The sequence below is a fragment of the Camelus ferus genome, chromosome 23 (assembly GCF_009834535.1).
Source record: "Camelus ferus isolate YT-003-E chromosome 23, BCGSAC_Cfer_1.0, whole genome shotgun sequence".
NCBI classification, from domain to species: domain Eukaryota; kingdom Metazoa; phylum Chordata; class Mammalia; order Artiodactyla; family Camelidae; genus Camelus; species Camelus ferus.
In genome coordinates, this window is record NC_045718.1 from 15,552,512 (window position 1) to 15,572,634 (window position 20,123).

The 20,123-nt window shown below is 49.1% G+C and overlaps 3 protein-coding genes across 6 annotated transcripts in view; 1 reads left to right on the plus strand and 2 right to left on the minus strand.

Moving 5' to 3' along the window:
- The window catches only part of CNTN2 (contactin 2), a 45,658-nt gene extending 36,122 nt beyond the window's left edge, over positions 1–9,536 (plus strand). Inside the window, exons 18-24 of the mRNA XM_032467009.1 lie at positions 2,125–2,195; positions 2,500–2,734; positions 3,065–3,177; positions 3,691–3,877; positions 4,232–4,344; positions 4,813–4,981; positions 5,384–9,536. Coding sequence (XP_032322900.1) covers positions 2,125–2,195; positions 2,500–2,734; positions 3,065–3,177; positions 3,691–3,877; positions 4,232–4,344; positions 4,813–4,981; positions 5,384–5,493 — 998 coding nt within the window. The 3' untranslated portion in view covers positions 5,494–9,536. The remainder of the gene's footprint in view (positions 1–2,124; positions 2,196–2,499; positions 2,735–3,064; positions 3,178–3,690; positions 3,878–4,231; positions 4,345–4,812; positions 4,982–5,383) is intronic.
- Positions 9,537–13,731: 4,195 nt separating this feature from the next.
- Positions 13,732–14,902, minus strand: TMEM81 (transmembrane protein 81). The gene has a single exon (XM_006182291.2). The coding sequence runs from the start codon at positions 14,810–14,812 to the stop codon at positions 13,982–13,984; it is 831 nt and encodes a 276-aa protein (XP_006182353.1). The 5' UTR covers positions 14,813–14,902; the 3' UTR covers positions 13,732–13,981.
- A 1,447-nt stretch (positions 14,903–16,349) lies between these two features.
- Positions 16,350–20,123, minus strand: part of RBBP5 (RB binding protein 5, histone lysine methyltransferase complex subunit) — a 33,879-nt gene continuing 30,105 nt past the window's right edge. For all 4 annotated transcript variants that reach the window (XM_006182289.3, XM_006182288.3, XM_032467011.1 and 1 more), the window contains one exon: positions 16,350–18,430. In XM_006182289.3, coding sequence (XP_006182351.1) covers positions 18,402–18,430 — 29 coding nt within the window. In that variant the 3' untranslated portion in view covers positions 16,350–18,401. The remainder of the gene's footprint in view (positions 18,431–20,123) is intronic.

Below are 20,123 nucleotides of genomic sequence, written 5' to 3' on the forward strand. Positions count from 1 at the left end.
CAGATCCTGCCAACATTGAGGGCAATGCCGAGACCGCCCAGGTACTGGGCCTCACCCCCTGGATGGACTATGAGTTCCGGGTCTTAGCCAGCAACATCCTGGGCACTGGGGAGCCCAGTGGCCCCTCCAGCAAAATCCGGACCAAGGAAGCAGGTCAGAGCCATGCGTGACAGGTAACATTAGGCACAGACCCCAAGCCTCCTTAAAGGGAGCTCCAGCTGAGCAATAATACATGGAGTTCCCACCCTGCTCAGCAGGCTTCCGACACCAGTGAAACAGCTGAGAAAGTGACGCAAGGCCGGGCCAGGCCGCTGCACAGCACAGCACACTGTGCCCTGGGCCACAGCCTGTCAGGGCTGGAGGAACCATCCAGTCCAAACTCCTCATTTAAAACATAGGCCAGCCTTACAACTGCATGTGAACCTACAGTGATCTCATAGTAAAAAGTTTAATTTTTTAAAAAATGGTAAAACCAAAGTTTGGAGAAGGGTGAGGTCACACTGGCAGAGCCTGGACTTGGCACACTGGCACCCAGGACCATGGGGTGATGGGCAGATATCCTCCCCGGAAGTGCATGAGCTGCAGGAATCAGGTGGTGAGGAAGGGGTGTGTGTTGTGCAGGGCCCTAGGTAAGCAGCCGGCGTCTCCAAGTCTTTCTTTAAACGGTTTCTTTGGGAGCAGAAAGACTGGATTATCTGCCCATAGCCTTTCCTGAAAGGCAGGTAGCTGTCAGAACTTGAGTGGGGAAGGAAGGGAAGAGGCAAGGGTGAAGGCGCAGAATGAGAGCTGTGGGATCCTGAGACCAGGAGCGAGGAATGAGGATCCTGCCTCCTCTGCCCTGCCCTCCCAGGCCTGCCCCACTGGATGTGTAAGGAGGGTCTGCCTTCTTGTGTCCCTTAAACATGGTTTCCTGTGTGCCCCAGGCTGACTCTCCAGGCTCTTTCTGGAATCATTCAACATTTTTAACTGGTATCTCTCCCAAGTAAAGAATTCCAAAAGGAGTACTTTCCTTTTCTTTCTTTCTTTTCTTTTCTTTTCTTTCTTAATAGAGGTTCTGGGGATTGAACCCAGGACCTAGTGCATGCTAAGCATGCGCTCTACCACTGAGCTACAGCTATGCCCTCCCACAGGAGTACTTTCTTTGACTGAACCTCTTGAAGAGCCATACAAAGGGTGAGGGGTGGTCTCCTTCAGTGTTGTATCCCAGGAGTGGAGCATAAAGACAGCTATGATGCAGAAGACAGATGGTGGGCTTTGAAATCAGAAAAGCTGGCTTCAGATTCAAACCATGACATTTATTAGCTGTGTGACTTTAGGCAAGTCACTTAACTGCTCTGGGCCTCAATCGTTCTACTCTGAAAAGGGTAATATTAACACCCACCTCACAGGATCAAATGGACAAAGTGTTTCAGTGCCCTTTGCAAATTATGAGGCCCTGAACTCATCAGAACCAAGTGATGTCTCCAGTTGCTGGATCATCTGCAGAAATATTTTGACCCTCAGCCAAGTTACCCCCCTGCCAAGCTTCATGATCTAATTAAATACATTCTTCTTTTAATATCAGCCTTGTTAAATACTAGAGACAATTAGGAAATTAAATCTGCCACAAAAAGAAAAATAATAATAAAACACCCTGCAACCTCAAAGAAATGTGGGGTTCTTTTTGGATTAGCTGCAGTTTTGGATTATTTATTCCCCTTAAATTAAAGCAAACTGGGGTTGATCTCTGTTATTTAGATTAAACCAACAAGAAGGAAGAAGATAATGATCATTTATGGAGCTTCTACTATATGTAAATGCTAGTCACGGTCTTGTTTAATTTTACTCTTCTTACAGCCCTTTGAGAGAAACATTATTATCCTCATCTTACAGAGAGGGGCATCAGAGACTCAGAGAGGTTAAGTAACTTGCCCAGAGAAACACAGCTAGTAAGTGGCAAAGGTGGAATTTGATCTCAGGTCCACCTGACTCCAGAGCACATGTCCAAAGGGACTGTTGGAGGAGAAAACCAGGGCCCTTTGGAAGGGTGTTCCTGTCCTAGGATGCTTTTCAGGCTCAGCCTCAGGGCTTTTGCTCCCTCATTGCCCATTAACAAGCTCTGTCTGTGTCCCTTGGCCCTGACAGCCCCCTCAGTGGCACCGTCAGGTCTCAGCGGAGGTGGTGGAGCCCCCGGAGAGCTCGTCGTCAGCTGGACGGTAAGCTGCAAGGATGGAGGCAGAGAGGTGCCTCCAGTTCTCTGGGGGACAGGTCCTCCCCCACCCCCACCCCACCTGGTGGGACTTGTCTCCAGAGTTGAGCATCGTGCAGAGAGGATCCAGACAGAGCCACTGCACGGGCAGCAGACAAGGTCCCTCCCCCGACCCCTTGCACCCACAGCCGGATGGAAACCTGCACACAGTCCTGGGGCCTCCCCATCTTGGCGAAGGCTGGGTGGGGCCAGAGGATGGGCAGGGAGACGCAGCCTCGGCCCCTCGCCCATGCCGCGCTCTTGCCCCTCAGCCCGTGTCACGGGAGTACCAGAACGGAGACGGCTTCGGCTACCTGCTGTCCTTCCGCAGGCAGGGCAGCGCTAGCTGGCAGACCGCCCGGGTGCCCGGCGCCGACGCCCAGTACTTCGTCTACAGCAACGACAGTGTCCGGCCCTACACGCCCTTTGAGGTCAAGATCCGCAGCTACAACGGCCGCGGGAATGGGCCCGAGAGCCTCACCGCGCTCGTGTACTCGGCTGAGGAAGGTGGGCCACCCCGGGGCCCGAGGGCAGCCCCATCCCCGCAGCTTGTCCATGGGGTGCAGGGTGGGGGCCCCTCACTCCCCTGCTCAGTTCTGTAGGTGGGGTGGAGAGGACCCCTGGCTCCTAAGCCCCTGGCTTCATTTCTAGCCCTTGCTGCCTCGTCTCCCCTCAGGCCTGGGGGAGGGAGGCTCTCTGGGAAGAGAAGTGGGCCCCAGGGATGCTTTGGGAACCCCCATGTGGCCTTCACCTTGGACCCTGGGCTCTTTAAAATCCTGAGCCGCGGCAGTCCCAGGTGGCCCTGGGAATCCAAACCCATTCTGTATCGGTCCCCAGAGCCCAGGGTGGCCCCTACCAAGGTCTGGGCCAAGGGGGTCTCGTCCTCAGAGATGAACGTGACCTGGGAACCCGTGCAGCAGGACATGAATGGCATCCTCCTGGGGTACGAGGTGAGCACTGACCTGGGCTGGGAGAGGAAGGGGTGCTGGGGCTTCACGGTGCGGGGGCGCCTCACAGCTCACTAGTCTTCCTCCTGGAATCACTCTTCGCTAACCCAGCAGACAGAACATGGTCTAAGTAGCACCTTAGCTAAGCCCCTCTGGCCAGTGCCTGGGGAGGAGGATGGACCCACGGACAGCCTGGAAATAACTGCTTAGCTCGAGCTGGCACTGGACACTGGGAGCCCAGGGGAGGAGGGGCAGGTTCTGGGAGGGGCACTGCCTGCCCTTTTCATCCAGAGCCCAGTTGCCTGGCATCCTCAGGGCTGCAGAGAATAGCATGGCCACCTCTGTGTGCTTGCCCCTGCTCCCTTGTCACTTAGGATCCAGTGTCGAGGTTCTGAGACCTGAGACTGAGTTACAAGGACCAGAGAGGAGCAGAATGTAGGTGTCCAGAGCCAGGGTCAGGGCAGCCCCGAGGTCCTGGGCTTGACTGCTGACCCTGGGTACCCCTGCCTCCTTCAGATCCGCTACTGGAGAGCCGGGGACAAAGAAGCAGCCGCTGACCGAGTGAGGACAGCAGGGCTGGACACCAGTGCCCTAGTCACTGGCCTGCACCCCTACACCAAGTACCACGTGACTGTGCGGGCCTACAACCGGGCCGGCACTGGGCCTGCCAGCCCTTCGGCCAATGCCACAACCATGAAGCCCCGTGAGTCCTCCGGCCTCGGGGGGTGCTGGAGGGGTGTATCTGGGAGAGGGGGTGCCTCTGGGATCGCTCCTTCCCCAACGAAAGACAAATGCTTCAGCTGATAAACCCTGGGCTGGACAGAAGCAAGGCAGTGAGTCTAAGGATGATAAGGGAGTGGAATTCATGGCCTCTGAAGTGCCTCTCTCTTCTCCAACCTTTGGATTTTCAGGGAGTTTGTTTCTCAGGCAGCAGTGACAGAATGTTCTGGGTGCAACTGCTGTGGGCAGACATCTAGAAAAAGCCTGGCTAAAAGCAAGGGGGTAAGTGGTGGGAGAACATTAGGAAATCTCCCCAATTCTCTCCCTCCTCTGGCAGCTCCACGGCGACCCCCTGGCAACATCTCCTGGACTTTCTCGAGCTCCAGTCTTAGTATTAAGTGGGACCCGGTGGTCCCTTTCCGAAATGAGTCTGCAGTCACAGGTTATAAGGTAAGGAAGGGGTCAGCCAGGCATTGAATTTGTATTTCCAGCAAACACAAGGGAGCTGCAGTTTCTAGCAGGAAGGATCTGAGTTAGATGCAAGCAAAGAGCTTGGGATTTGAGAGGCATGAAATACATGAGTGGTTCTCCAGGGAGCATGTAGGAGGGATGAGAAGAAAATGATATGACTGTGGAAAGGCAGGGTTTGGGGGGCTGGTGATGGGCTGGATGAAGTCTGGGTGTCCTTCTAGCCTAAGGAGTCTGCAAAGCTAGTCCCGCTGCTTGCAAGCTTTTCTCCCCGCACTGAGGAGCTTGTTCAAGACCCTGGTCCTGGTCAACAGGAAACAGGAGGGGTGAGGGGGCAGGACCTCGAGGGCCCAGAACCATGTGGGCCCCTCCCAGTGCCTGGAGCGGAGGAAGAGAGAAGAGTCAGTCCGGGTGTGTGGAAACTGCACCTGGCTAACCTCCTTCCCACAGATGCTGTACCAGAACGACTTACACCCGACTCCCACGCTGCACCTCACCAGCAAGAACTGGATAGAAATTGCAGTTCCCGAAGACATTGGCCATGCCCTGGTGCAGATTCGGACCACAGGACCTGGAGGGGACGGGGTCCCGGCAGAAGTCCACATCGTGCGGAATGGAGGTGCTGACTCTCCCCACATCCCCCAGGAGTATCCGTGTGCCTCCAGATGCCTGATGTAGGAATCATCCCCACCCTAGCCAGATCCCACCCCAGCCAGTCCCCAAGGGGAAAGGAGATGGCAGGCAGGAACCAAGTGCAGAGTAGCCCTGGAAATGCCCTTGCCACCCGCTCCTTCCTGCACACAAATAGCCCTGAGGGCTGGGAGATGAGTGTGCTCCTTTCTCGCTAAATCAAAGGTCCTACAAAACCCTCTTGTAGAAGGGCTGAGAACACCTCCCAGTCCTGAAGCCAGCCCTCTGTGAGTCTCCTTAGGAAAGGTCTGGATTCTGTCCTGAGGGTGGGGCAGGGACAGGCTGGTCGCAGGCCCAGCTGGCTCAGCCCATTTCCGTCTGCTGGTTTCAGGCACAAGCATGATGGTGGAGAACTGGGCAGTCTGTCCAGCCCCACACCCCGGCACCGTTCTCTCCCACTCCATGGCCACGCTGATCCTCGTAGGCTACCTGGAGCTCTGATCTCGGCACCCCTCCCTCTCCGCCACAGCTGGACACCCACCTCCGATGGACACAGCCAGCTAGCCCCAGCCCCTTCCCGATGCCAAGGTGGCCCAACACTGTGCCCGAGAATGGCTGGTTTTCAATGCCGACTTTAAGCAGTGCCCTTTTCATAGGAGGTAGGATATTTCATATTCTGCCACAAGACAGAACCCATGCAAGGATTTTTTTTTTCTTTGAAACAAGAGGTACCAGGCAGTAACTTCCATGATGACACTGAACCCTATGCCTGGGCCTTCTTGGGTGCCTGGATGGAAGGACGGTCTACAGGAAGAAGGGGGTTTTAAGCATCCATCTGCACATCAGTGGCCATGGCACTCTGGGGGCCGCGAATGGACTGTCCCCGAGAGCAGAATCCTCAGCCCGGTGGGAATGCTGGACATGGACGGGCTGAAATGGGACAAAGCATCAACAGTGGCACCCCTCAGGCTAAGGAGAGGGCCAGACCTTGGGACCAGGGGCTCTCCTACTTTCTCCTCTGGAAGGGCAGCATGGCTGAACCCCGACATTGTCCTCAATGGCTCCCTGGAGGCCCCTCCACCGGCCACAGTGGCTGAGAACTATTGCCCTGGTGTCTGGGGCCCAGAGCCCGAGCCCTGCAGCTCTTGGGGGTGACACTCCAGACTGCCGGGGTGCAAGCTTAGAAGGGTTCAGAGGCTGGGACAGCTGGTGGAAAGGGGCACAATCCAGAGACGTGGCCCTCCTAGCCAACACTGCCAACCCGACCCTGTCACCCCAGAGTGACAGAAGCCACTTCAGGTGGCTGGGTGACACAAGGGCTTGTCTTGAGGAGGTCCCTTGTCACATCAAGACCCCTCCTGCACAGCCCTCCAGGGTGCGAACAGGAGGCAGGGCTCATGCACCCACCGCCCTCCTCCAGCGGAAGGCAGCGTTCACTCCGTGAGTCCCGGAGGCAGGAGCCTTCTGAGAAGGGCAGAGGATAAATGCGGCCCTGCCTGCTTCCAGGAGTACCCTGGGCCACCTGGCGACCCCAGCTGGCGACCCCCTGCAGGCTGCCTTGGACTGCTCTTTTGCATTTCCCCAGAAGACAAAGGGGTAAATAAATGGGACATCCAGCTTGCGCTCTGGGTGTATGACCAGTCACAGCACGTCAGAGCTGGGAGAGGCTTTGGACCTCAACTTGCCCAAGCCCCTCCCTCCCAGATGAGAAGCGGAGGCTGGAAGGGGCTGGGCCTCCTTCGGTCACACAGCCTGTCAGTGACAGTCTGGGCTAGCGCTCCTCTCCCACCTTCCTGTTCCAGGCTCTTTGTCCAGAGGAAGGGGACAGTGCTGAATGGCTACAACCCGGTTTAAAAAGTGGGCTATGAAAATTCTGCTTCAAAGGCTCAGGTGGGTGACGGTGGGGTGATGGGCACGGCTGGGTCCCAGCCCAAGGCGCAGACAGACTGCAGGAGCCCCAGTCTTGCTTTGCCTTCCAAGCCCATCTTCTGTGGGGACCCCAATGTGCAGTGCTGGCTTGAAGCCCCCCGATCCCCTTACCCTTGCTCCAAGAAAAGAGGCCAAAGCGAGGACAAGGATTCCCCAAATCCAGGCGGCAGAGGCAGCACAACCAGGAAATCCCAAAGCCTATGTTGTGACAGGTGAACCTTCACAGGCAGGAGCAGCGGGACAGGCATCTTAGAGGGGACAGGCCCTCGGAGCCTGGTTTCTGTCGTTTACAGTTAGAGCTCTATTTTGTTATGGTTTTTAAAATTTTTAAGTCCTGCTCTGTTTTCCTGGGCAGGTTTATGTTGACGTTCACCCACTGCAATTTTTTAAAAACGTAAGCTCACACCCCTTCTCCCCGCCACCACTGTACCCACCAGCCAGCCCCTGGCCCAGGACTGCCTCCCTGGAGCCATCTGATCAAACCCGCCTCACCTGCTCCCGCCCTTCACCCCCCACGCAAGGTGCTGGGGGCTCAGTGAAGGGACCATTCTCCCGTGACAGGGACCCCAGACTCGGCCCAGCATCCACTTGGTCCCCCGTGGCTGTGATTTGGCCTGAACCAGCTCTATCAGAAAGACGATGCTGAGAGGAGGAAACCTGCCTCCTAGGTTTAGCTGGTTCTTTCCTCGCTGCCTTGGGCTGCCGTGGGGGAAGCAAAGAGACAGGTGTCTAGACGCTGGACCAAGACAGAGGAGCTGGTTTGGCACAGGACGTCACCAGGGCAGCTGGAGGCCGCAGTCCCTAAGCTTGCTTGAAGCAGGAGATACAATGACCAAGAGTCTTAGTTCTAAGGAGGCAGACACTCCCTCTGGGAAACCCAGGAAGGGTTTTTAACTAGGAAAACTCAGCCTCAGGAAAACCTAAGCACTGTGCGGGCAGAGCTATTTTGGGAGATACAGAACTGTACGAAAAGGGATGTTCCTGCAGCCTGAGACTTCAGGTAGAGTACAGATTAAGATTTAACAGGACAGCAGGTAACTTGAGGACGTGCAGGCACGTAAAATGGAACAGCCTCTCGTTGAGGTGGGTCTACAGGCGTTCGCGTGGAGGCAGAGGACGAGGTTAGACAGCTTCTCAGAATCCCTTCCTGCCCAGCAGGCCTCTGATTTTCACCTTCTTTGCTCTCCTGGGCTGAGGCTGGCTCCTGCTGGGGTCATGACTTGACTCTGGATCTCTCCTCTCCCACACACCAAGCCCCAGACGAGGCAACCAAGAGGAAACAGCCACGAACAAGTGCTTCACGCCACGGCTTAGTGGCCAGTAAGTGCCTGAGGTCCAGGGACAGAGACGGCCTGCAGACAGCATTTCAGGGCCCAGGAGATGGTCTCTCCTGTCTGCGTGTGCTGGGCCGTCTGCCCCTGGCTACTCGGTCCTCGTCACTCTCAGTGTCAATGTATACCTCACCCCCAGCGGGAGGGCAGCTCTCAGGGCCCAGCAAGGTCAGGTTACCTACTTTCATTCAGGGCATCAAATGATACAGGGGGTGCCAGGAAACAGGAGGGCCATGGAAATGGAGAGTTCTTTTTCTTTTGATGAAATGACAGGAGAGACCGAGGGTGGGTGTCTCTGCAAGGAGACCCTGGAATGAGTATTTAGGGGATTCTTCCTTTCGAGGGAACTTTGAGGAACTTTGACAGCTGTTGGTCCGAGGTCTAGGTTAGGGACACTTACAGTGAGACGCTGAGATTCGTGGAATCAGAAGGTGTTCAGCACAGGAAGAGTCTTGGAGCTCCCGCCCTCTGTGGCCCCTGCAGCGTGTGGCAGCAACTGCAGTCACACAGCCCCTTAAGGGGAAGGCTCACCCCAAGGATTCTTTTCTGCCTCTTGGCACTTCCAGGAGCCCATCCAGTCTACTCTAGACAAGAGCCCGAGCTGGCTCTGAGAATTTTCTACTCTCTTCATCTCTTCCCCGGCTGGAGGACTCTCTTTGCTCTTCCTGGTCTCAGAATGTGACAGCCAGCTGGGCCCTCTGTATGGGAAGGACAGCAGTGGCCTCACACCTGGGTTTGAGGCACAGGTGTGGTGCCCTGCCTCCCTGGCTCAGCACCTAACCTGGGCTTCGTCCTGGAGATGAGCAAGGCTGCCAGAGAGGCTCCTGGAGTGGCACGCAGGGTGAGATGGGCATTTTTAAGAGGCTTCAAAGAGCTCCATGGAAAGAGGTGCCTGGTAGCTGTATGTATATATACGTATACACTCATAGGCTTTGGGAGGGCAGGACAATAAAGGGAAACTGGAGAGGAAAAAAAGGGGTCGGATGGCCTTTCCCAGAGCCCTAGGAAGCCTCGTGCCCTCAGGTGGGGTGCACCTGCCTTGGCCCCCAGACTCCACCTGACCCACCCCCTCCAGGGCCTGCATAGCTTAGTGAAGTTCACGGCGGGGCAAGGGTAGGGCTTCGCTGGACCACTGATATAACTCAGTTTTTGTTACAACGGACCCACTCCCGTTGGCCTATTGTCTCTCGTATACTTCTTGTAATGGTAGTTATTTATTGACTCTGGTAGCGGGCAGTTCTTAAATAAAGACGGTTTCTCAACCTGCCGAGGCAGCTGGCACCAGCTGTGGGTGTGTTTATCCTCAGACGAAAGCGTATCTCCTCATCCTGTTCTCCAATCTTAGGCTTTTATCCAGTATCTTCACCCTTCACAAGGAAGTCCCAGCGCACGGTCTGTATTGCTTCATTCAGCCCTGGGAGGGGGGAATAATTAGGCCAAGCGACTCTAAGGCTGGCCTCTGCAGAGCATGGCAGCCATCCTGTGAGCCCAGCCGGCTTCACCTACCACGATGGGCAGTGGACGGTGCTCGTGTGGTGGCACTGCCTCAAGCTTCCCTGATTTTTAAGACATTTGGGGCACAGGTTTCCCCGGCTACCTTGAAAGTAGACCATTCCTATAAAATCTTTTGTAAGCTGAAATGGTGTAAAGCAAAGAAGCAATTAACTTTTTCCATAAAAGCAAACATTCTCTTCAGATTTCTTTCAGTTAGTGGAGACAGGCGCTAATGCAGGTTTCTCGGAAAAGCAAAGTATCGAACTTACGAAAAGCGGGGTATACCTGTGTTGACCCAGCAGTACCAAAGGGAAGTCTTCTCCCTGCAGACATAGTGACTCCTACCTGGTGGGAAGTGCCTCCAGTCTCTGCTCACAGCAGCCGAAAGAATTTGAATTTCTAGTCACATTTTCTAGCTGCAACACTCATGCATTCGATAAACATTTATCATGACTTCTGTTAACACCTGAGATGCACACAGTGATAACACGCATGCAGCGCTGTTAAGTGTTCAGTTCTCTCGGTGCAAAGCAGGTAGGGCTCCGTGCTGACTGAGCCCGACAGCCTTTTTCAGGGAAGAGGGCAAGCGAAGCCAGGGCGAGCAGCGATCCCTCTGTGTGGTGCTTAGCTGTGTGCCCAGGGCCTGTTTAGAAGCCCGGGGTGACAGCCAGCCCCCGCATCGCCTCATCCCTCCTACTTAGCACCCAAAGAGCTGCTGGGAGCACCGACCACTCTGCAGCTCAGATTCTACTCCAGGCCGCATCTCCTTGACCCTCTAGAGGCAGATCGCATGCGCAGAATTCAAAGAACCAAATTGGGTTTTGGTCTTCACGAACACATCTGAGGGTGCCTGTTCTCTTCCCTGTTTGATTCCCCTTGCATCTTCAGAGTCAAAATTCAAGAACGCAAGCACAGAGGGCTGTAAACCTAGACCTGTGCACTATTCCATCCCATGCTCGATGACTGGCTTGCAGCAGAATGCTGGACAAGTTATTTAGTTCTTCTTGGGTCTCAGTCTCTCCATCTGAAAAAGGGGGAACACTGTACCCCTCCATCCATCTCCCTCCTCAGCAATGTAATACTGAGTTCATTATATACAAAGATATCAACGTTTTACAGTCTTCTTTCAAGACAGAGCAAGCTGTCTCCTGACGGCTGCAGCAAGTTGTCCAGGCCTGAAATAACGCGCTTCATCAGGGACTTCCCCCAACTCTCGCCTGGTCCTTCACAGCTTACAGAGCAGCGTGACTCACAGACCTCATTTAGTTCCCACAATCGCACATTTCAAAGATAAGGACTACAGAATGTCAGCTTGCTCCGTTACAGTCAATAGTAGGAACAGGACCAGAGCCCAGATCGTCTGAACAACATCCCACGTGAGGTAGAGAGAATGAGTGAAAGGGTGTATGGAAAATTTAAGAGCTTTTCAAAATAAGAGCAATAGTTAAAGACTCCCTAAACATGAGTCCAGGCCAGCGGTTCTCAACCTTCACTATATATCAGAATTATCTATAAGACTGGCTTGCAGCAGAATGCAAAAAACAAAGATGCTTGTGAACTCATGATTTAAATACACCTAGGACACTCAGCAGGCTCAGAAGCACTGACACCCCAGAGGCAATGAGCACATCCAGCACCCAGACCTTGGTTTCTAAATGCTACTCCCTACACTAAAAGGAACCAGAGTTCCTTGAAGAAACACAGTCCCTTTGAGAATCTCCCTGGGAGATTCAGGTTTGGAGAAAGGTTCAAATGTGCATCGGAAGCATCTTGCTATATAGCAAGGACATGCTCAGAGTCAAATGGGACCAAACCAAAAGGACAAAGAGCTGGCCTGCAGGGACTCCTGGGCCACAATCTGAACAATCTGAACATCAAAAATATGACAACAATAATTATATGTAATTCACTGAATAAAGAAGAATCCACTGAAACCTCAAAAATAAATAAAAAAGAATAGTGCTTCTTTACAGAAAAATGAAGGCTAATAGAGCAAATGATGAATTTAAAGACACCATCCTTTTGCAGTCCCCAACATGTAATAATAAGGCAAAGATCATGAGTGCATTCTAAAATGCTTGTAAATGTTCTTGAGAAAACCAGATAATCACAAAGCATCACCCACCCCACAGATTAATTACAAAAGGAAAACACAGGGACATCACTGGACAGATCTGCCAGTCACCACCTTAACCAAATGATCAAGCTTTTAACATCAGTAGTGGGCCACCCTGACATCATGTGCCTCTTGAGGTGATGCGGCAAGTTCACAAGGTCATTTACGTGGGGCTCTTGTCAAATATGTCTAAGGTTCATTCCTCAGGAATCAAATCACAAGGAACTAACTGTGGGACACTATGCAAGACAAATAGTCTAGCTAGACTCTTCAATAAAATGTCATAAAAAATAATGCAGGGGATCTGTTATAAGACTTAAAGAGAAATAAACAAATATAACATGTGAACCTTCATTTGATCCTGGATCAAAAATTAAGTTTAAAAGCTCTAAGATTTTATTCATTTATTTATTTGAACAAAATAACCCAGGACTGAACCCAGGACGTCATGCATGGAAAGCATGCGCTCTATCACTGAGCTACACCCACCTCCCCCAAAAGCTCTAAGATTTTTAGAAGTCGGGAGAAATGAAGTATTGATTATACCTAAGATTAGGGAACTGTTAATTTTCTTAGTGTGATGAGGTCATTGCAGTTATACAGGTGAAGGTCCTTATCAGGAGACGCATACCTGATTTAGGAGTAAAAGGTCACAACGTCTATGACTAGCTTTCAAGTGGTTCATGTAGTCAGTGTTTATTTCGAGAGGAAGATAACTGAGCAGAACTTTTGCAACTGGTCAATTTAGTTAAAGAGTCTATGGGTGTCATCAAACCTTTCAACTTTTCTATGGGTTTGAACTTTTTTTTTTTTTTATTTAGGGGAAGGGCATATAGCTCAGTGGTAGACCGTATGCTTAGCATGCATGAGGTCCTGGGTTCAATTCCCAGTCCCTCCATTAAAATAAATAAATAAATAAAACTCCCCTCAACAAAAAAAATTTAAAGTAAAAGAAATAAGAGATTGACTGGCTATAATTTAAACCAAATTAACATCCTCAGGGTTGGGGCTCAAGGATCTTATTTTTCAAAAGCTCATCTGGGTGATTCAGACACACAGCCAGAGAAGGCAACCAGTGGTGCAAGTCTTATTTCTGCTACCTCCTCTGTAGCGAGAGAAAAGTGAGAGAAAGAAACATAAATCTCTCAATAGAATTAGCTCAGCTGGTGGCCCAAGAGAGGTTTCCCGGATGCTTCCACAAGCCAAGTCAATTATCTCAGACACAGTCTGAATGGCCTCCGAGGGTCTTACGATTGGATTTCCTGTTGAGGAAGGAAGGTACGAGTTCTCCCTTAGGGGGCCTTGGCTGCTGTAAGAAACCAATACACTTGACCTTTCCAGCAACGTAAGCTTCAGGGCACTGAAGGAGCTAGAAGGACAGGGGCGGGGAGCAAGCCAAGGAACTGCTCAGGGGAAACCTACCGGGTGAAGAATCCAGTGTTTTGCCAGGAATTCAATTTGTGAGCACAGAGGCTTCACCTGGGAGGGATAAGGGGTGGCGGCGGGGGGTGGCGGCGGAGGCACATAATTCATTAACATTTACTGTCTCCTACATACCTGAGTCAGATGCCATTACCAGCAACCTCAACTCTGCCACAAATGGGCATATGCCCCCTACAAAGCAATTCGTTCAATGTCTATTACAAAAACTCTGGTGTGAGTTTATCCTAAAACCAGACTGATTACGCAACAACTTAAACAAATACAAGAAATTTTAAACTACAGAGCAGAAAAGGTTAGCTCTCCATACAGCTGTGAATTATTTTTATTGAAGAAAAAGTATGTTTTCACTAGAAAAGCTGTATCCTTCTACATGATTTTACTGCTGAGAAGGGAAATCAAGGCAGGGAGGCATGCAAGTTGTAAAGGGTCGACAACGAATGCAAACTCGGAAGACAGAGCTCTTCCCGGAGCAGGGAGATGCCTGCAGTCAGGTTTCCTGGGTGCCTAGCGCGCAGGGAAGATCTGGAGAGACCCACCCGGGACATAAAGGCAGAGACTACTGCCCGTAGCTACCATGATGTGGCCCCTCTCCACATCCCCTACTCACTCCTTGGGTAGCGGAAGCCCTCCCTCTTAGCTAACGCGCAGTCAGGCGGCCAAAACACTCCCGAAAAAGCTAGTTTGGCTTCCTGAGCAGCCAGCCCTTCGGGAGCAAGGTGTATAAGGTCTTCAGGCTGGCACTGCTGTTAATCACCCTCAGCCCGCTGCACAGTGCGACGATCACCAACACGCCGCCAGTCACGCCACTGGCAATTCCTACTCCCAAGGCTACCGCCACCTTCTTTTTCCACGGCGGGCGCTGAGGCTGGGTATCGTTGTCCAGATTCACTTCCAGGCCCTCATCTGCTAACTTCTGATCCTCAGTGAGGGACTGATGGAAATTCAGGTTCACCAAATTAGGGGGAAGGACCCTCAGCCCAAAATAGAGCCTCTTGACAAGTCTCAAGTTTTTTAACAGCTGCACATCACACCGGTAGGTCCCAGAGTCGTACTCCTGAGGGAACCGAAACTTTATAAAGTAGGAACTGGCTCGGAAGGGTTTGAAAACTTCGTCATCAGTTGAAATGATACCCCGAGCAAGTTTCCAGGTGAATCGGAAAGCTTCCTGCCCAACCTCCAGGATGTCTGAGCTCAGACAGCTCAGCTTAAACTCCTTCCCTATGAGGATGGTGAAGTGGAGCATTCCACAGATCCAGCTGGTCAGACACTCCAAGCGCTGAGACTTACACTTCCTTCTCACGCCATCAGGGCCCACCTCACAGGCGGTCTCCTCCTTATAGCCAAGGCCGCAGGTGACAGAGCAGGTTGTGGTGTTGACAATGACTCTCCCCACGGCTTCTTGCAGTTTCTCGGGGATGGCCAGTGTTTTAGGTAAAGCTACCACCAAAGGCAGAAGGAAAGCCAACACCAGGCTCCCAAGGATGAAACTTGTGGCCAATGTCTTCATGTCTTAGCAGGCATTTCACCACCCTCAGTCAACACCCAAGGTATTCCAGCTTCATCCTCTATGACATAACTTAACTCCTTCGACATGAGACAGCCCTCAAAGTCAAAAGATACGATGCGTGCATTGTCAATAAATATAACTTAAGACAAGTCTAGTCCTTAGTAACAGGTGAGGCCACGAGGCAGAAAGAGAAGTCACAACGTTGCTGCTTTCCTCTCTCTGCTTGTTAATGACCCCCTTATCGGTCTTCGTTCTTCTCACATCCTTTTCATGAATTTAGGTCCACTTCTTGGGAAGACAAAGATGAAAAGACTTCAAAAGCTGAAGTGAATTTACACATTAACTCGAATGCATAGTGAAGCTCTGCTCTTCCTCACCCTTTCCCTTCCCCTCCAGATTCTGGGATCGGAATTCAAAGGTTTCAAAATGTCAGTTAAATCCGACCAAATAAGAAATCAAAGACCAAGTATATATATATAAAAAAAGAGGGGATTAACTTGAATTATTTACTTTAAATGCTCTTAAACCTTCTACAAAAAGGATTAAGAATGCTGAACTGAGAGGCAAGAGACTTACCCTTCCTGAATTTCTATTTCCTCCTTTGCAAATTAAGGCCCCCTTGCCTATTTCAGGAAGGTCACTTTGAGCATCAAATGATAAACTGTACATGAAAACACTTTGTACAGTGTGAAACACTGTTCACGTGTAAGGAATTTTAAACAGAAATGAAAATTCATGAAGACAAGGGCCAACAAGCCTGTTAGAATTTGAATGCTTAGCAGCAAGACAGGCAGCTCCACTCCCACCTCTAGGCAGTCTTCCTTCCCAAGGGTACCGAACATACATTCTGGGGGAGAGGACACATAATTCTCCCTGCCTCCCAGCCCAGTCCCTTCACCCAGCAGAACAGGAGAAGCAGCTCATCATTCACTTGGGTCAAGGTTGCTATGAAACAGCTATGATGTCAAAAAGCTTCTCAGTCACAAAACTGAGAGAGGTTAGTAAGGAGACGTTCAGATTTAGCGATGATTAAAATCGAAGACTTAAACAGACTTTATGAAACATCTTACTCTTCAGGAGACAATGAATATTCAACAGATTTCAAAGCTATTTAATCTAGGGGGAAAAGGACTAATACAGAGAAATTTAACCGTACTTACACTTTAAGAAGGATCCTTGGAAGGCAGGAACCTCCTTGCATTCATTTTTGTAAGCTCCAGAATATCTCCTAGCCCTGGGGCCTCTACAGCGCAGTTACATACACTTACAAGTGAGTTACAAGGGAGATAAGGAATTTGAAGAGGTCATTCCCAGCTGATGTTTGATTTAACACTAACTTTTTGCTTGAATTGTTTATTTATCATCTTGTCTAGAGGCAGACATCTGGACTACCTGACCACCCCTTACCCCTCCCAGCTCTGTATTTCCACAGAGAAGATCTAACATCAAAAAAGAAGCTGCATTTTCCGTCATACAAAGCAAAGTGGCTGGTGAGTTTCAGAAACGATCCGTGTCTACAAACACACACCTACACCTGTTCTTTAATAAACATCGAATTTTATTTACAAAGCATTAAAGCTTCAGCAAGAAGTATCCAAGGCTAAGTCTCATCTCGTACAAAACTACAGAACATTAAAAAACAAAATGGTGGTGGTGGTGGTGGGGAGACAACAGGCAAGAAGAGGATATGCATATATTGTACAAACTGAGAAAAGCAAACTGAAATGGACAGAAGGCTTTAGGAGCTGAAAAAAATTCCAAAAACATAAATAATTATTAGGAGCCGCTGCCAGAGACACTCTGACTGGGCTGAATATCTTCTCAGTAGCCAGTTTAGGAGGCAGACAGAGCATGAACATCCAAATGCATAGGCAGAGGACACCCAGCTACTTTGCACGTGGAAATAAGGCAGAAACCTCTTTATTACACAGTTTGCATACTATTGCCGTGTAAAGTACAGATAGAAACGAAATGGAAATAATGTCATGTCTGCAGAACAAAAAACATGTCCAGTGACCCACCTACTAATCTCAACCCCTGGTCTGATCCGAAAAGCGGAAATGAAATTCACAAAATGAGCATCTGAGAAGGCGTGGCATCTAAAAATATAGACATTTGCCACTGACCCAGGAAGAGTTCTTACTTTAACTACTGAACGTTTTGGTTCTAAAGAGGGAATGGAAGAGGCCCTTGCTGACATGTTCTACTTTGATTTCTATGCTAAAATCCAAAAGGTAGGCGACCTGTCTGGCTACCTACAGGAGCAGCCAGCAACTGACAGAGACTTCCCAGTAAGCACAGTGCTTAACTCTCCTTTGAAGATACTGTGAAAATGATCCTGATTCAGCACTCCCAGCCAGCTAAGAGCTCCACTCAGAGAGCCTGGTGAGCCCTCTCCACACCTGGCTTCACTCTGGATTTTCAGAGAATTTCAAACACCTAATGTACACATCCATCCAATCTGCTACTTTTTATATAAAGAACAGCAAAAGCAAAAAGTAAAAATTAAAAAAAAATTTTTTTTTAAAAGCTAAGCAACCTTTCACAGAAAGGAAGTGACTGGAAACACGGAGGAAGGGAAAGGATCATGGATACAGGAGGGGAAATGCGATGACTGATGGGAAACACAGAGATCCACGAGCAATGATAAAAAAAAGAAGTTTTCTTGATTTTTGATTTGAACTGTGTTGTTGTCGCTTTGATTCTAGACGGTTTTGTTTTAGTCCTTGCATAGATTTCCCCCACCCCAATAAAAAAGAAGCCTGCTGAGAGACACCTTGGTCTGGTTCCATCGCTGGAAGCCAGTACAGGTAAAGCAATATAAACTACTGATGATTCTTTGCTGGAGACAATGCAACTAGCTGTCTTCAAAAATCATGCTTAATGAGAATGAACCAATACTGGAGGGAAACGTGATGAAAAGAAAACAAAGACAAACCCGACCTTCTTACAGCCCAGCTTCTTGAGCAAAATGTTACAGTATGTTAAAGAGAGGGGGGCCTTTCTTATCTTTCTTACGTTTCAGAAAAACCTGAAATTCTTCAAGCACTTTCTTTTTTGCCCATCCTTTGTAACACAATATAGAAACACAGGAGGTATCTGGTGAGAGGGTGAGTTTAAAAACGGAAGAAAGAATGTGCAACAGAAGTTCTTCTAGGTTACAGGCAGCAAAATTTCAGATAAGAACAGGTCACTCAAGGACATGCACTGAGGAGGGAAGGCCAGTGGGAGACCGGAAATGACAGGCCAAAATGATGCTGGGTACAGCAAAGACAGACGAGCAGAACAGGAATCTCTTCTCCAGCAACATGACAAGCATCAAAGTTTAAATGAGTCAAAACTCCTGTTTGATGTCTTCACAAATCCTCATTCCTGAGAGCCTATTTGGACTTATGCTTGAAAGGGAAGGGACGTATACTCTTCTTCCATAATTCACTTCTTCATTCAAACATAAAATTCACTCCTTCCACCTCCTGGGTGGAAGACAGAGGCCTTTGTTTTAAATTAAAGTCAATCTCAAATGACTGACCACAGTGTCCAGAGGCCACACGATGGCAAAGGAGGGAAGAACGAAGAACTTCCAGGGTCTTCATAACAGTTCTGAGATTGCTCCCCCTGCTAAAGAGATTAGAAACAAAAAGATTTCTTTCAGTATCAACTTAGACCAGTTACTTCCAAGAACAGATACAGTGATGGATGCTGGATGATGCGTACAAGCACACGTGGGCTAAGAATTTCCCCCCTTTAAAGCCAACCCCATTACTCTTTATTGAAGCAAAAATAAACCCCGACCCCAGTTCTTTTCTCACCACTGCCCCGAAGAGGGGAAAAAAGGCAAAATGATCAGAGTCCTACACAATTTCCAAGCTGCTAACCGTTCTCCAGGGTGTTAACAAATAATGCTTTATATTCCAAAAAGCATAGGAGGTACAGGACGTTCTAGGGTACTGCTTCTTTCAATCTTTCATATATTAGACCAATTCGCCACTAAATGATTAATGGTGAGGAACAAACCCTTTTCTGAAAACCCCAGTTCCTCAAGTGGTAACTGTCATCACCTCAAGTGGTAACTGTCATCACCTCAGAATCCCAAATACTGTGAAATATTAATGAAAACTATCGTTGGCATTTCTACGAGCCAACAGTTGATCAATACATAAAATCCTAAGCAATAAAATCAAATGAACACTTCCCTGATTACTCCATAGAAGCTGTTCAATCTCTGAGGGACATCCTTAAATAGGCTGCTGTGAAATATTAACTAGGAAGTGTAAAAAGAGAACAAGGTGAAAAAAACCCTCCCAGTGTTATGTGAAATGGGGAAGAACATGCCACTTGAAGGTGAAAATGGTTAAAAATAATTGCCCAAGTTAGGAAAGAAAAGTACCTGTTTGTAAACTTTGCTTTTAAGTGGATTTTTAAAGTTCAAGCACCGATGAGAACTGGCAATAAAAATAAATTCTGATTTGCCTGAGAACAGACAAATTATGAGATACAAATTCTCCTGGATGCTACGTGTTAAAAATCAAATTTAAACTTTATATATAGTTCAGTAGGATAAAAAGTGTATTTAAGCATCTGTTTTTCAGATCTCTCAACATAAAATGCAGTAATCTCTTGGATTGATTTTTTTATTTTTGATCTTGAGATAAAAGAATCTACTCCACAGGACTCAATATCATGCCTTTAACACTTTAAGGCTAGTTTTCCTGATCTTTTCCACAGGTACGCTGACCAATCTAGCTTTAACAGTTTAAAAATGAACACAACATTGACATTTTAAGCCTAAATCATAAGGAAAAAGTAGCTTGCACTCAAGATGACTAATGAGCTACATTATACTGATTATCTGAGGTCAGTTAATTTTTCTGTATCATCCTGTTTCCTGTGAACAGACCAAAAACAAAGCTCGATGAGGCATCAGGCAACAAACCAACACCAGAGCAAGCAGGTCTAGGAGCAAGATAAGATAGACAGAAATGGCAACAAAGGAGAAGACCTGTTGTTAAAAATCTGCCCCAAAGATATGTTATCATTCAGCTGTAACGTGATGGAAATCTCCAGTAATAGAAAATGAAGAAAAATTCAGTTCATGATGAACAGATGTTACTGGTACCCCCCAAAAGCAGCCAAGTCAGGGTGGCCAACTGGGTGTTAAGTTTTTAACGTGACCTTTGTCATCTAAGACCACAAAGAATGAGAAAAATATCCATCTAGCCATCTGATTTTAGCAGGAATTCATAAATTAATCTTTGAGAGACTGATCATTTTTTTTTTAAGGGAAACGAAAGGGGGGGAAACCCTACCAATC